Here is a 13,876-nt window from a genome sequence, read left to right as displayed (position 1 = left end):
AGGGGTCCACCGTTAGTTACCTGTAATAGCCGGGATGACGATGTGCACCCCGGCACTGGGCTGACAGATGTCGGGGTTCTTCTGATCATCCATTTTCCACAGCGCGTCCGTAAAAGGTCCCGTGGCATTGATAACACATTTGGCTCTGACATCAAATTCCTGCCCTATGAAAGAAAACAGCATCAATCACCAGGGGCTATTCATCTGTGGCTGGTGACAAGCCGGATTATTAATTTATCAGCGAACGCCCCCCTCTCTCCGTAATAGAGTGGCTCGAGTGTGTCCATGGGAGACTTCCCAGGATTGTAATTAATAGGAAACAGACATACCTAATTTCCCTCTTGCCTCTTTGTGTCACAGAGTAGCTCAGTGGCAGTGACTGAGGGTCTTTTGAAATTGTGGAAGGGAAATGTTTGTTAATGTGATGCTTGATGTTGACGAGCTACAGTATATAATGGGATGCATATCAAAAGATACCATGAGGATAGCAAATGATCTGTTTTGGCAACAAGCTGAATGACAAACTACCTTTAAAAATTTGATGCGTGATGCTGCCACTGCTAAGAGAAGCGAAGAAAAGACCAGGAATGACTGCGTTCACAAGCCAGAAATTCATATCTCTGTGAGCGAGAAAAAAAAGAAGAAAAAATAAAAGACAAAGAAAAAAGAACTGATGACAAAACTGTTTTTATTATCCTTTCAGTCTGAGCCCTCCCTATGTGAGGCCCTCCTCTCACATTATTAAAGTGAGACATCTCCTCCAAGAGCACACTTCCATCTTTTAAAACATCAGGGGGTGGTCATGTGTTGAGATCCTCAAATCTTGGTTATTCATGAAATGTTTCAGAATACCATCTTTTACCCTTAACTGCTTTATTCTTCCAAAGCCAGCCCTATGCATGACATTTAAAAGGTAAGTAAGGCCATTTGGAGTACGCTAATTCTGTCTTATGTTCCTCCCTACAAGATCTGAAGCAGTCCTCTACACCATAAAACGCTTATAAAATATTAAAAGCCCCTGCATTAGATGTGCAATGACTATGTGCAAACTAGCACTGAGTAAGAGGCGCTGGGAGGAACCCTGTTGTGAGGGCTAGAGAGAGTGGGAATAGAGTGAGGCAGGAAGGAAGGAAGCGGCTTTTGTTGGATTTACCTGTGATCACATCCCTGCAGTGCGCTCCGCAGACCCTCTCCTTCCCCGTCTGAGGGTCTGCCCTCTCCAGTAGGTGCACCACTTCAGTGTAATTGGCTATGGCAGCCCCATACCTGGCAGCAGTGAGGGCGATGGCGAGGTTCATTCGAGCATCGTTGTGTTGTCCTGCAGCGGGGGGACAGGACCAGAGCAGGGGGATGTGAGTCACCCCAAGCCTGTGACTGGTGGTATGGAAGTGTGTCGGAACCGATATGTCACATCTGTCCCTGTCACTTTGCATCAGTGCGATTGCTGCTCTGGCCACACAAGGAGCACACTTAAAGCCACAGTGGCCCTTTGGCCTGAGTGTGGGGCCCCGGCAGCCCCTCCCCTCTCCTCTCCTACGCTGGGAAGGGTAACCGCTCCTCGGGAAAAGGAAGGGAATGCAAGGAATAGATGCACTGATGCCTTGAATATACAAAGAGTGCTGAGGAGCAAAAAAAAAATGGTTGTTTGAGAGTGTGCCTCTTGTGTAGTACATAATAGTTATTCCTGTCTTTTGAACATTTCATTAAGATTACTTTAATAGTTTTGTGTGCACAACTTCAGCAGGCTTCATTTTAAAAGAGAGCAGTGATCAGTGAAAACGGTCACGTCTCCTCCTAATAATCACATTTTTCAATATGTCAATATGACGGTAAACAAATCTTGACAGCGGCTGATCTTCCTTTCTAGAAGAAGATCCGTTGGCAGAATCCTTTTAATGAAGAGAGAAATCAAGTATCAAGATTTATGGATTAATCCCTCTTCAGCTCTAAAATACCAGAGATCTATATTCAGAGTCACAAGGTCACAAGTTTTGTAATTTAAATGAAAGGGTCTAAAAGGTGACAAATGAACAAAGCCCAGTTTCATTAGGAAGTGATTCTTATGTACATCTTTGAAGATTTATTGCTGGACAATCCCTTGGTTCAAAAGTAAAGAGAGAATAGAGATGATTAATCACTTTTAATGTTGGTGTCTCGGGTGACTTTCTTTCTATTTGTTATTGCCAAGGAAGTTCAAGTCCTCATTGTTGGCCAGGGAAAATGTTGCTACTTTGCAGGAATGAGCAGGGTCCTTTGTGCCCTGATTTATTTTACGTTTGAGCGACTTGAGGCTAGCTAGCTGGTGGGCTCTGCTTAATGCTACAGCATGCTGGAAGCCATTCCCTCACTACGGAAAATAAATAAATAAAATGAAGGGAAAAAGTAAAAAAAAGAAAAAAGAAAAAAAAGACCCAACAACAACAGATTTAAAGGCCACATTTTAGAATGAATTACATACAAGAGTATGCACCCTGCCATGATGTATTAGGAAGACCATAGAATCCACTTCTTCATCTCTGTAGGGTGAATGTGACCATTATAGTATGTGGTTAGCAAACTTATGCCACTGGTGGTGTATGAGCACACGCATGCACACGCATGCACACACACAAGCGGCTAAGACTTGAGAGAGGTTTGGCACCGGTAGGCAGCGTCTGATCCTCGATGATTGCTGAGCCTTGTAGTGACCTTTGAACCCGTGATTCACAGCTCTCTGTTGTGGGGCCTGTCACAGATTGGCACTGGGTAAAGAAACAGGAGAATTAATACTACACTAAATGTCAGGAATTCAAGGATTAGTAAGATCACGGAACCAGGATTTATGAATGAGCGGCATAGCATGGGTATGATAACCCGGCACAGTGAAGATGATAACAATAATGATGATGATAATTATTATCATCAGCAATTAAAAGCCCAAATGGCCGAACGACAGAGGAGAGCTAAATGAGCATCAAAGCTCCCTGGAGGACAGGAGCCCACCCCCGCCCTCTTTCTTGTTCCCTCCCTCCCATCGTGCCCCTACTTCCGCTCGGCTCACACCACCAGTCGTTCCAGCCTCCTGGAGGTACAAAACTCAGTGGAGTGAGAGGAACTCTGCGGCTGGACAAAATGCTGCAAAATGACAGGGACAATAATGACAATGAATTTCATGTCTTCCAGTCATAGAGCCAGAGATGCTTGGCTGGGCTGACTTGTCCAATTAAATTGTTACAGGTACAGCAGGAGATAGAGTTATTATCCCAGATTCTTTTGTCAATTACTCCTTTAGCAGAAAGAAGAAGGGCAGAGTTGAGCAGACAACAAGAGAAAAATATTTCCGTAATATGGGAGAAAAAAAGTTTCAACACACACCAGAAATGTGAAAATTATTAGGCACGGTAATATAATATTTTAAATACTCGTGCTGCTGTTGACTAGTCGGATTTTTATGAAAAAAGCAAAGGTGAAGCACCGCTTTTAAATATTTGAAAAACTCTTGCTGCTGAATGGTTAGAGTTTACGATCCCTTGTCCATGTGATTTATGTGTATGAAGTAAAAAAAAAATCATTTCGTACTAAATTATATTTTTGCCAATACAACATTTTCTTAGGGTAAGGAATGTCTATTTGTTGAAACTATCTGGCAATGATGGCTTGAAAAATCCCGGGGAGATGAACCCAAGCAGTCAAAACCCAATCCCCATTGAAGAAGGTCAGGACAGAAAATGTCACTGCCATAATGTACCCAGTTGTTTATGGGAAAAGACGTGGAAAAGACAGCTCGAGGAAAAATTAAATACATGTAAATGGTGTAATGTTTGTGATCAAAGAAAAAGAGTCTCTATGATAAACACTATGGCTAAATTAAATCGTATTAACATAACAATTATTATAAACAGTTATTAAGTAAATACTCTGATGCATTTCAGATTCTCTGCTTTCTAGAGGTAAAAGAAGAAAAACACACTGGTATAAAACTGAACAAATATAAATAGCTCATGTAAAATACCCCCCTCTCCTACTTACTTCTGCTAAATGAATAAGGTTGACAGATCACTGCTCAGATAGTGGCCATATTCCCTCAGAAGTATGTTGCCTTTTTGCAGTACATGGGAATCCACATATCCTCAAATGCTAAATGAAGTCTGACAGATAGCCTAGAGAAACAAAGTTGGGAGTTTGAAGCTACAAGGGAGACCTTGAGTGAATGGGACATGCTATGTACACCCTGGCTAACAATCAACATATGCTTTGTTTTTCTGATGCCAACACCAGGCACATATAGCCCGGAGATAGATGGATCCTGGGACTGGTAGGAACGCGATGGCTACTGGCTATTTTCTGCTTTTTTTTTGGTTTGTTTTTTTAAAAATGTTGTTTCTAATTTGTTTACGCTCACATAGACAGCAATTACACAGCTGTGTAAAACACAATATATTTAACTATATTACACACAAACGAATAAAAACATCCGCTGTATGCTGCACTACTTAAAATGAATGTTACTGCACAACATACAGTTTAGCACCATGTTTAAATGTGTAAAATAATTTTTTTTTTTTTTACTGCTAATACAGAAAATCAGTTGTTATCAAAGTTGAATTCTTAAATGTGTTTTCTACAAACTTGTTTTTCTCATAAGACAAGAAAAAAATAACTTTTTAAAGCACATAAAACAGGACAGACTTAGGGTTCTACAATTTGCAGTCAGATTGCTGCTATCAGCATCTCCAGCTGTGATAAGTGCTATAATTTTTAACATTACAAGTGAAAGTGATGCATACACTTTAACAGTGCATAGTAATGTGCACAGCACACTATATACTGCTCAAAGAAAGATTTCATGATTAGAGGCTTTGAGCAATAAACAGTGGCTCCCACAGCTTGTCTGTCTTGAGTCTGGTGGATTAAGAGAATCAGCACCTTGCAGCATTAGTGGAAAAAATAAAGCATTTCCATGGCTGATATGTGCCGAGGATGACTTGTTACTACATAGTCACATTCTTTTATCCCCTCTGTCTGCATTTTCCTCTAGGACAGCACTAAAAAAGACTTCATTTTATCATAGTCTTGAACTCTTTGACTGATGTTAGTTGGGCTAGGTATGGCTTTGTGCAAACGAGGGAGGTGTTCGGCGATGGTGACAGGCAGCATGATGAGTTAAGAAGGTGCCACGGCCCGGCAATGAAAGAGAAATCAGAAAATCTCCTATCCCCCTCTCAGTAATGAACCACACCTGTACACTGCTTTAAATACCAGAGAGAAGCTTTAAATGTCAGGTGCAATTAAAGCTTATGATTCAAGGCTGCACCAATCAAATCAAGGCCTCTGAGTTCAACCAAGTCTGAGAGAGAGCAAAGGCGAGATGGAGCAGAGATGCCATGGTCTACTCTTCCTTTACCTTACACTTCAATGAGCCTTCAAACCCAAAGGTGACTATAAAGTTTTCTTCCAATCGGCCGAACTTCTACATCTTTTCGACTCCACGGAAAGGTTGAGGGAAAGGTTTACCGTCTTTGTTTTGATCAGTCTTGATCATGTTTGCTTAAAAATTAATTAATTGAATAGTTTCATCAAATTTTCATCATAACCTTAATTTAATGTAATTTATTTGGAAGAAGTAGATGAAACAACACATGGGCAAGTATTTCATCTGATGACATCAGTGATTTATGGCAGTTCACTGTTATCAGAAAAGTTATTCCTTTAACAAAATAATATCACCTTTTTTGGTGCACAGTCTTTTTGGAAAAACTGGATAAGATCATATGTTTTAAGGGTAAATATACAAGCTGAAGGTTCAAGCTACCGGCTCCCAAATACCGTTGCTTTAATTTGCCCTGTGTAGCACAGGCTGCATTTTACTGTTGAGCTGCTGACTAGGCAGCTGTGTTTCCTCCAATCACACTAATTGGCCTCTTCTGCTGCTCACCTCCAGCATCCTCATATGTTCATACAGATAACAAAATAAGGCTCCTAAAGAAAACACAGGCTTAGAATAATGAGATATCGCAAAGACTGAAACGTAACAGAAAATTGTGACATTTTACTTTGAACCTGGGTGACTCGTCTTAAACAACTTATAGCAAAAGAGGGTACATAAGCCTTGTTTCACCTATTACTGAGAGATAATTTCCCGAATTAATTTACAGTGTGATAGCAACAGAGGTCTGCTAAGTTGTAAGAATCCTTTAAAACAACTTCAGAAAATTCCAGGCAGGCAGTCATTCAAGGCAAACATGTCACTGCTTCCCGTGAATGAAAAATGAACATAGGGGGGTAAATAAAGCAATATGACCAGAGGGACCAGGAATTCTGCGGATAAGTGTCAGCTGCGGAGAAAAAATGAAGCATTTACCTGTTTGTAATCCAATTTCATGATGGCTTTCTGTAGATATCGGACTCCTCCGTGAATGAGCTTGGTGCTCCGGCTGCTAGTGCCTGATGAGAAATCGTCTCCCTGCACAGGGGCAGTTTTGAGATCTGACAATGGGAGCCAAGGAAACACATCAACATTTGGATACTTACTGTCCCAAATCTTTAGAATGGATCAAGATGCTATTCGCATATGCACAACTTTCCACTGTAATATTCATGACGAGAACAATATTGTGGGGCCATACATATTCCATTGGTTAAAAACAACAATCATTTCTACCACTATGACAGCATGAAGCACAAAGAGCAACCGCATATTCTGAGACCACATTTAAAAAGAACAAAACTTTAAAAAAAAAAAAGAAACCTAGAGAACATATGCATGTTTTTAAACACCGAAGGAAGTCATATGACTTTCATAGCATTTTTAACAGTGAAATCGCTCTTTGCTTTGCCCATTAGAAGCTTCTTTGCTGTCCCAGATGGTCGATAAATCCCAGTTTTGAAAAGAAGAAAGGAAGAATAACTGAGGATTAGAAGAAAGGGTTTGAAACCCCCCTCTTCACTGCCAATAGACAACCAGGGCAAATAAAGGGGCAAAACATATTTAAGAAGCCTCTCACCAGCAGCATAGATAATTGATTTGGTATGTAATGGTAACCACATGAGGATGCACGCCCTTACTGGAAGAGAACAAAAGAGTTTTCATTTCTTTTTTTGGTGACTGGACTAAAGCCCGTAGACATGTGAAGGGGAGAAATCCTTCCAGTTCAAACGTACTGCTGCTCTACACTTTCTAGCAGACATGTGAAGCATCTTACAGAGGAAGCCCCAGAGAGGCAGCTTGGAAAGCAGCTCCACCACAATGGCAAGGAGGTTATGCAACATCAGGATGGAGAATACCCATTTGCAGTTGCAAACAGAGGCTGAACAAGACTCTGCCATGAAAAATCCTTTCGGAAAGCTCCTCACAGAAAATATTGTGCTGGTACTGTAAGAAAAAACTGGGATTTATTTGTTTTTATTACTTTTGCCTGTAAAACCCCGATACAGATCCCTGTACACGAGGGAAAATTGGATTTTTTTTTCTTTTTTTTTACTAAAGAAGTTGGACCAGAAAATATTGGGAACCAGGATAAGGTGGGATTTTCCTGTTTTTTTTCTCAGTGTCAATAAATCCCAGATTTAAAAACAAACACACCTGTGCTGTTTACACCTCAATACTGTCTCTTAAAATTTACTTACAGGGGCAGGATGGTGTGCATGGGTTTAATTTAAAATTATCCCCAGTGTCCAAATGTATATGTCACCCAAATGAACTGTTTGACCTGTTGATGTGTTTTTAATACGGCTATGAGCCTTTCCAGGCTTTGCATAAACATATAGCACACCTATTTCAAGGCAGACTTGTGATAGAGATTATTATTATTATTAGGGGTAATCCTGCTTTTATGCATTTTTTAGGCTGGTTTATTGTAACACTAGAATTGCAGTCAGATCAATGATTGTAAAGATATTTAAAGGATTTTTAAAGCTTTTTCTTACAATAAGAAAAAATGTAAAAGTATATAGCAGCACTTTTTACGGCATACAGAAACTTATGCAAATACATTCAGAATTTTAAAAAAGGGTAAATCAATCTGACTATGAGGTTGTAATGAGCAGTTAGGACCCCTTAAACAATCACTTGTTGGATTTTATCTCATCCCTCTGATTCCCCTGAGTCCTCTCGATGGGGTTCTTCTTCTATCTGTTCAGTCCCCCTTTTACCTGTTCAGCCACCTTCACATGCAACACTCAGGCCTATAGCATCCATGCAAAAGAAATCCAGCCATCCATTTCATTGTCATATGACTCCAGGGGACAGTACACATTAATAAATGTGTTTCATTATTATGCATATGTCTTTATATTCCTTGTGATGGATTTAGGAAAAAGAAGCCATGTATTTTCTGTGACAAAACTGTCAGACACCATCAAACAATAAAAAACAATACATCACATGCTTATTTATATTCCACTCCCAATAACATTTCAAAATAGTGTCTTTCGAGATTAATCACAGAATCTGCATGTGGCGAGCAGACGGACAACGCTGAGACATGTTAACAAGTAAACTTGACTAATTGCAAGACTGATGATGATGATGATGATAGAGCTGGATTATCTAAAATAAGCAAAGCAGAAGAAGACAAATGGCATTCGCTCTCAAGTTCACTGCAACTGTGAGACACGTCCACATTATGGAGGCACCATCAACCATTTGTTAGAAATAATATGCAGCAGGTAATAGTGAACAGAATGGAAACTAACTTTTGCTTAGTCACCTGTTGTTAATGAACACGTTTAAGGTCTGTGCAACACCGAGTGAAATTAAGTTACAAGTACCGTCTTTAAATCCACGTTGAAATTTTATTCAACAAACGCAATCTGAAGCATCCTTTTTATACTAATAAGACTTTGTTAACAACACTACTCATTGCTTTGCAACACTGAATCTCACATGGTTTTTTTTCTCTATTCTGTCAGTGCAGTAGGGCCATAAAATGAAAACAAGCCGCCTCCTTGCACTGACAGCGGTTCCCATTACTGCTACCTCCTCCTGTAATGCCCAGATACAGCTCAGTTGGTGAGCAACAGAAAAAAAAGAAGAAAAATCAGCAACGAGCTTTGCGGTGTACAGTGGCCTAAGCAATCCATTGCTTAAACAAACTGCATACTGCAGGCGTTGTGTGGTAGGTAAATTGCACATGGAATTTATGGATTGGAACTTTTCTTAGGTTGCACAAACTCCAAAGTCTTAATAAAAGAAATGTGCAATGGTAGAAAGTAATTAAGTACATTTACACAATTACTGTATTTAAAAAGAAATGTGAGGGACTTGTAATCTGCCTGCTTTAACAGGAGAAATGATATTTTTATTCCACTATGCAGACTTTACAGTCATAGTTTCTTATTACCTGTACATAAAACACTCCATAAACTTGTAAAATATAATACATAGTTAGTGTTAGCTCTTCAATATACTGGAAATCTCTCCTGGGGTCTGTCTCACCTTTTTCCCTATGACAGTTAGTATAGGCTCCAGAGCCCCTGAACTGGACAGGTAGATGGGTGGATAGTTAGTTCCCAAATATTTGACATAAAAAAAAAACAGCATCTGAATGTCTTTGCAGGTTTTCCATCATCCAGGTTATAATAATTTATGTGCTCAAAAAGAAACCAACTGGACTTATTTATGAAATCAGAGTCTTCCTCTGTTCTCAAATGAGTCCCAGGTATTTAACCCACAGTGGGGTTGTCTTCTTGGTGAAAAATAGATGTCTCAATTATCTGTATATAGAAACTTAGCTTGCTACTTTTTTGTTACTCATAAGTGCTTGTTCAATACATAACTGTGTTCACTTTGAAAAACAAACAAAATATAATTTAAAAGAAAAACTATAGCTGATAGTTAATAATGACACACTAAAGTGGTCACAAACTTACACAGTGCAGCGGTGAGTGGTTTGATGATACGATGCCACATTTTCAGTGTTTCCCACATGTTGTGCATGTATCTGAGATGTCGTGCTGAGACTCAGGCAATTTAAAGAGGTAGAGTGCGCGGTTATGAGATTTAAATGCTAAATGCTTCGTGCACACTGAACTAAAAAATCTTCAAGCTCAACACCGCATTTCTTTTGTTCCTCAGGAATACATCCACCAAATGTGATGAACAGTCATGGAGAAATGCAGAGAGACTCATATACAGAGATACATTCGCTTAGTAGTAAGACTAAAAATATACATTGTACTTGTTAACTGATAATGGTACTTTTACTTTTTCTTCCACAGCGATCTGAATACTTCTTTATCACTCGATACATGACTAATGCAGCCTTTCCTGTTTGTGGAGAAACAGGTCTGCCTCCTCACAACACAGTTTGGACGGTTCATGGCAAACTGAACCCATGAGAGGAAAAATCCTCTCCTCCAGCTACTTAGAGGGGAAAGCCTTCCAGCTTATGCAAAGCTTTATCCAATTCCCTCATTATCCATTCTAGGACACTTTGGTGGGGCCGAAATGGAATCGCAGCAAATTCCAGTACACAAAGAAATCTGCCGCACTGTCTGGCCTATCGGAGGAGCGTGCCTGTGAAAACTGTAAAATCTAATCAAACCTCAAACGGATCGGATGGAATAAAAAATTGTTTGAAGCAGAGCGCATATGCTTATTAGTGATCTACAAAAATAAATGATCTGGGTTTGTTACTTTTAAGGCTAGAGTAATCAACGCTTTATATCAATGATCTTTTAAAAGTCCAATAGCCAGTGGCACTGACATGGTATATAGGAGTCTTTAAGGTCCACATTCATAACTATTAGAAAGAAATTCACTTTACAATATTTAGCGTCCTCTCAACCTTTCATAATTCAGATATATTAATAATCAAAGAAACTGACAAAGAAACTAATGGTTTGTCTGATTTTCACTGGGGCACAATCCAGCCAGCAATTGATTGTGAAACCAGGGACACCTGCAGCTTCGGAATACATTTTCACTTTCAGGAGGATTGAAAAAAAAGAAAAAAAACCCAGCACCACGAGGAAATATTGCCCCACCACATGAATATGCAGGGAATTGATACCAGCAGTGTCATTACTAATGTTGCTGCCAATTACAGAGCATGTCATGACACTGTGATTCATGAATATTCATCGTTGACTGATATAGACAGCAGCAGTATGCAGAGGCTTCTATTCCCATTTTACTGTCTCATTGTGAATGGTGAACAGGTACCTCCATCATGCCATGGAGGAGCCTTCCAGCTGCAAGACAAGCTGTTCCATAAGGCATTGCTAGTTAACAGTGTGTTATATAAAGGTGTATAAAAGTGATGAAGTGCACCCTGGCTCTAAAGAGCAGGCATTAAAGCATATTAAGTAGACATTTAAGCTTGTAAAGTGGGAATCTAGAAATGGAAAGAAGACACTGAGCAAAGGGATGCCTTCAGGGTCTGGCTGTTCAATTCTCAGAAAGTTTGATACCTGCCAGTGCTTTGAGATGAAATGAGGTTTGTAGAAGCGACCGGGAGATTTTGCAAACTATCTAGGCTGCAGTTTAAGGAGAACGGCGCAACTTCTTTTCTAATTTAAATCCAATTTCACAAAAAAAGACAATGCAATTTAAAGATGGAGCGACGATTAGTTCTTTAAGAAGTGGAAGCCTCTTTCTCAGTTCCCACTTATTCTTAATTTGAGTAGCTTATGTGCTCAATACAATAATGAGAAAGTGGTGTTTCATGGAGTTTTCACAATTTTCTGCAACTTCACATGCTGCATAGTGTTAGAGGGAAACGGTGTTGTTATTCTGTAGGTTATTTCATAAACAAACATATGTCATATCTAATATGATTGCTAAGAAGCAAAAGAAATTCATCTTGTTAAATGGTAAATGTGGGACGACTTATGCCAAAGCAATAACCATCTACAACAAAAGTGTCATTTGCATGTTACAAACAGCTCAGGAAGTGTTGATTCTTAAGTAAAAAGAGCACAAAAAAGGTAAAAAAAAAATGTTCAGTCCAATTAAGTTATTCCATGACCAAGAAAGTATTGAACAAAACTGCTGATATTGATGATAATTGTACCTATTGTCCCTATATTTTATTTTGCTGCTTAAATTAGAACACATAATCGTATTTGAGAGCTGACCTTGTTTTGCATGAAAAATCTTCTTCTGTTAAATCTTTTATTATAGCTGACCTGTAAATGTTGTGCAGTAAAACAGTACAGTGTTCTCCACTGCAGCTGGCAGTAAGAAATAAGTATGCATGTAAGTCAGAATTTTACTACAGTACTTTAGTAAATGCACTTTGTTTCCTTCCGCTTCACATAAATGCTTCACTTGTTAAACACTTGTAGAAGAGTAGCCTGTACTTTTCATTGTGCTAAAATGCCATGTACTTCTTTTGCAGGTATCTGAACACATATTTCACTACTGAAAATGACCACTTTTTTTAATCCTCTTTATTAACCAATCACAGCAGCAAAGCTGTAATGTATTATACTGAAATGCAAATGTTGTTAATAAAGCTCTTAAAATGTGTCAAATGGAGCTGCACAGTATCTGAGAAGACTGCACCACATGGTCAGTTTGGTCCATACCTGAAATCCATCTACTATATGTGAACATTACATCTCCAGAGAAGGGGAAAAGGAATAGACTATATCAAATCGCCCAAAAAAAATAGTGAAGAATACTTGCTGGAGGTAAAGACGTTAATTTGAACCGACTTGTCAAAAGGAATTAAAACAAAAAAATTGACTCAGAAGTTTCTTTGCGCTGGGCCTGTTGCTAATAACAACCACACTCATGATGGAGACCAGCGAATCAAGTGGGGCTCACTGTTCGCATCCCTCCTCGCACTCAGGGTCGAATCCCCGGGGAGCTGGCAGACCCTGGTCTCACTGTAACTGAGACTCATATGGTATCCTTTGACCTTGAGATGACGAGAGTGTCTCTTCTACTAATAAAACGCATTTCCCACAGAGTTGTCGATTGCACCCGGGGAGAAATTAATAATGGGGGCTCCCACGGTGATAAAAGAGAGAGAGAGAGAGAGAGTCAAAGCTACACATTCTGGCATTTCTACAAACAAACCTAAACATATAATCTTCCGTATGATTACAACTAACCCGTTAGATTCACATCAGACTGCCAATTAACTGTGCACATAAATAGGAAGTTAATTACTCTTCGGTAAAACGGCCAATTAAACGCTAACCGAGCTTAATTTTAAATGGAAAATTGTTACCAGTCAATAAAAACCAAGCGGCGTCCTGTCATCAGCGTTTTAAGTCAAAATAGTTTTTGTGTTTTTTGTGGAGGTTGGTCACATATTCCACTTTATGTAAATATATTTACATGGCTGTAGGATAACTGTTGTTTAATGAGTCGAAATCATGATGACACAAGACTGGGTCAGTACAATGTGAAAAGCGCCATAATCTATGCAAGTCGAACAATATTTTACTTCCGGATATCCACAGTTCAGTGTGGGGAAACTGTAATTTACAAATCCCGTCTTATAGTCCACCTGAAAACGACTGGGCGTGACCACACAGTCTTAATGGGGTTAGGTTAATTAAAAGGTTAATTGTAAGAAACAGCAGCTTTGTGATGTATGGCTGGCGAACAATAGTGTCCTCTAGAGGTGAGTGTAACCATGATATACAGTTTTCTTTCCCCCACCCCTCTTCTTGCGCACTCTTATTGTGTGTGCTGTGAGTACGGGGCAGTACATAAAACAGCTTCAAGACTGATGGTTGTTCTGTGGTTCATGTAATAAAGCAGCAGTCCAACAGCAATAACATATGATGCTGCATGCGGCGAGATCCTGCTGTAGCGTGTGGAGCCACATCTCTGCGAATGCACTTTCTGCTCGCTCTCTTGGGCCTGGTTCCCAAGCCTGCGTACATCTAGAAAGATTTAGGCCAACTCGACTGGCTACAAGGTGTTGGTGTAAGATTA

The 13,876-nt window shown here is 39.6% G+C and overlaps 2 protein-coding genes across 12 annotated transcripts in view; both read right to left on the bottom strand.

Annotated features, from left to right (window-relative positions):
- LOC309690251 (glycerol-3-phosphate dehydrogenase, mitochondrial-like) overlaps window positions 1-1,182 on the bottom strand; it is a 59,089-nt gene extending 57,907 nt beyond the window's left edge. The window contains exons 1-3 of the mRNA XM_082507199.1: window positions 1,154-1,182; window positions 529-620; window positions 21-164 (exon numbers count right to left, since the gene is read on the bottom strand). Coding sequence (XP_082363325.1) covers window positions 21-164; window positions 529-616 — 232 coding nt within the window. The 5' untranslated portion in view covers window positions 617-620; window positions 1,154-1,182. The remainder of the gene's footprint in view (window positions 1-20; window positions 165-528; window positions 621-1,153) is intronic.
- The window catches only part of LOC309690249 (uncharacterized protein), a 109,712-nt gene continuing 96,648 nt past the window's right edge, over window positions 813-13,876 (bottom strand). For 8 of the 11 annotated variants that reach the window (XM_082507188.1, XM_082507190.1, XM_082507193.1 and 5 more), the window contains 2 exons: window positions 6,341-6,465; window positions 1,505-2,741 (listed from right to left, as the gene is read on the bottom strand). In XM_082507188.1, the coding sequence (XP_082363314.1) occupies window positions 2,559-2,741; window positions 6,341-6,465 (308 nt within the window). In that variant the 3' untranslated portion in view covers window positions 1,505-2,558. Of the gene's footprint in view, window positions 1,319-1,504; window positions 2,742-6,340; window positions 6,466-13,876 lie in introns of those variants that run through there. The other 3 variants (XR_014271679.1, XM_082507186.1, XM_082507187.1) reach the window with 3 other exon arrangements.

Source organism: Aulonocara stuartgranti, assembly GCF_965226115.1.
Source record: "Aulonocara stuartgranti genome assembly, chromosome: 16".
NCBI classification, from domain to species: Eukaryota; Metazoa; Chordata; class Actinopteri; order Cichliformes; family Cichlidae; genus Aulonocara; species Aulonocara stuartgranti.
Note: the sequence above shows the minus strand (reverse complement) of the source record. Positions and strands in the feature narration are given on the sequence as shown.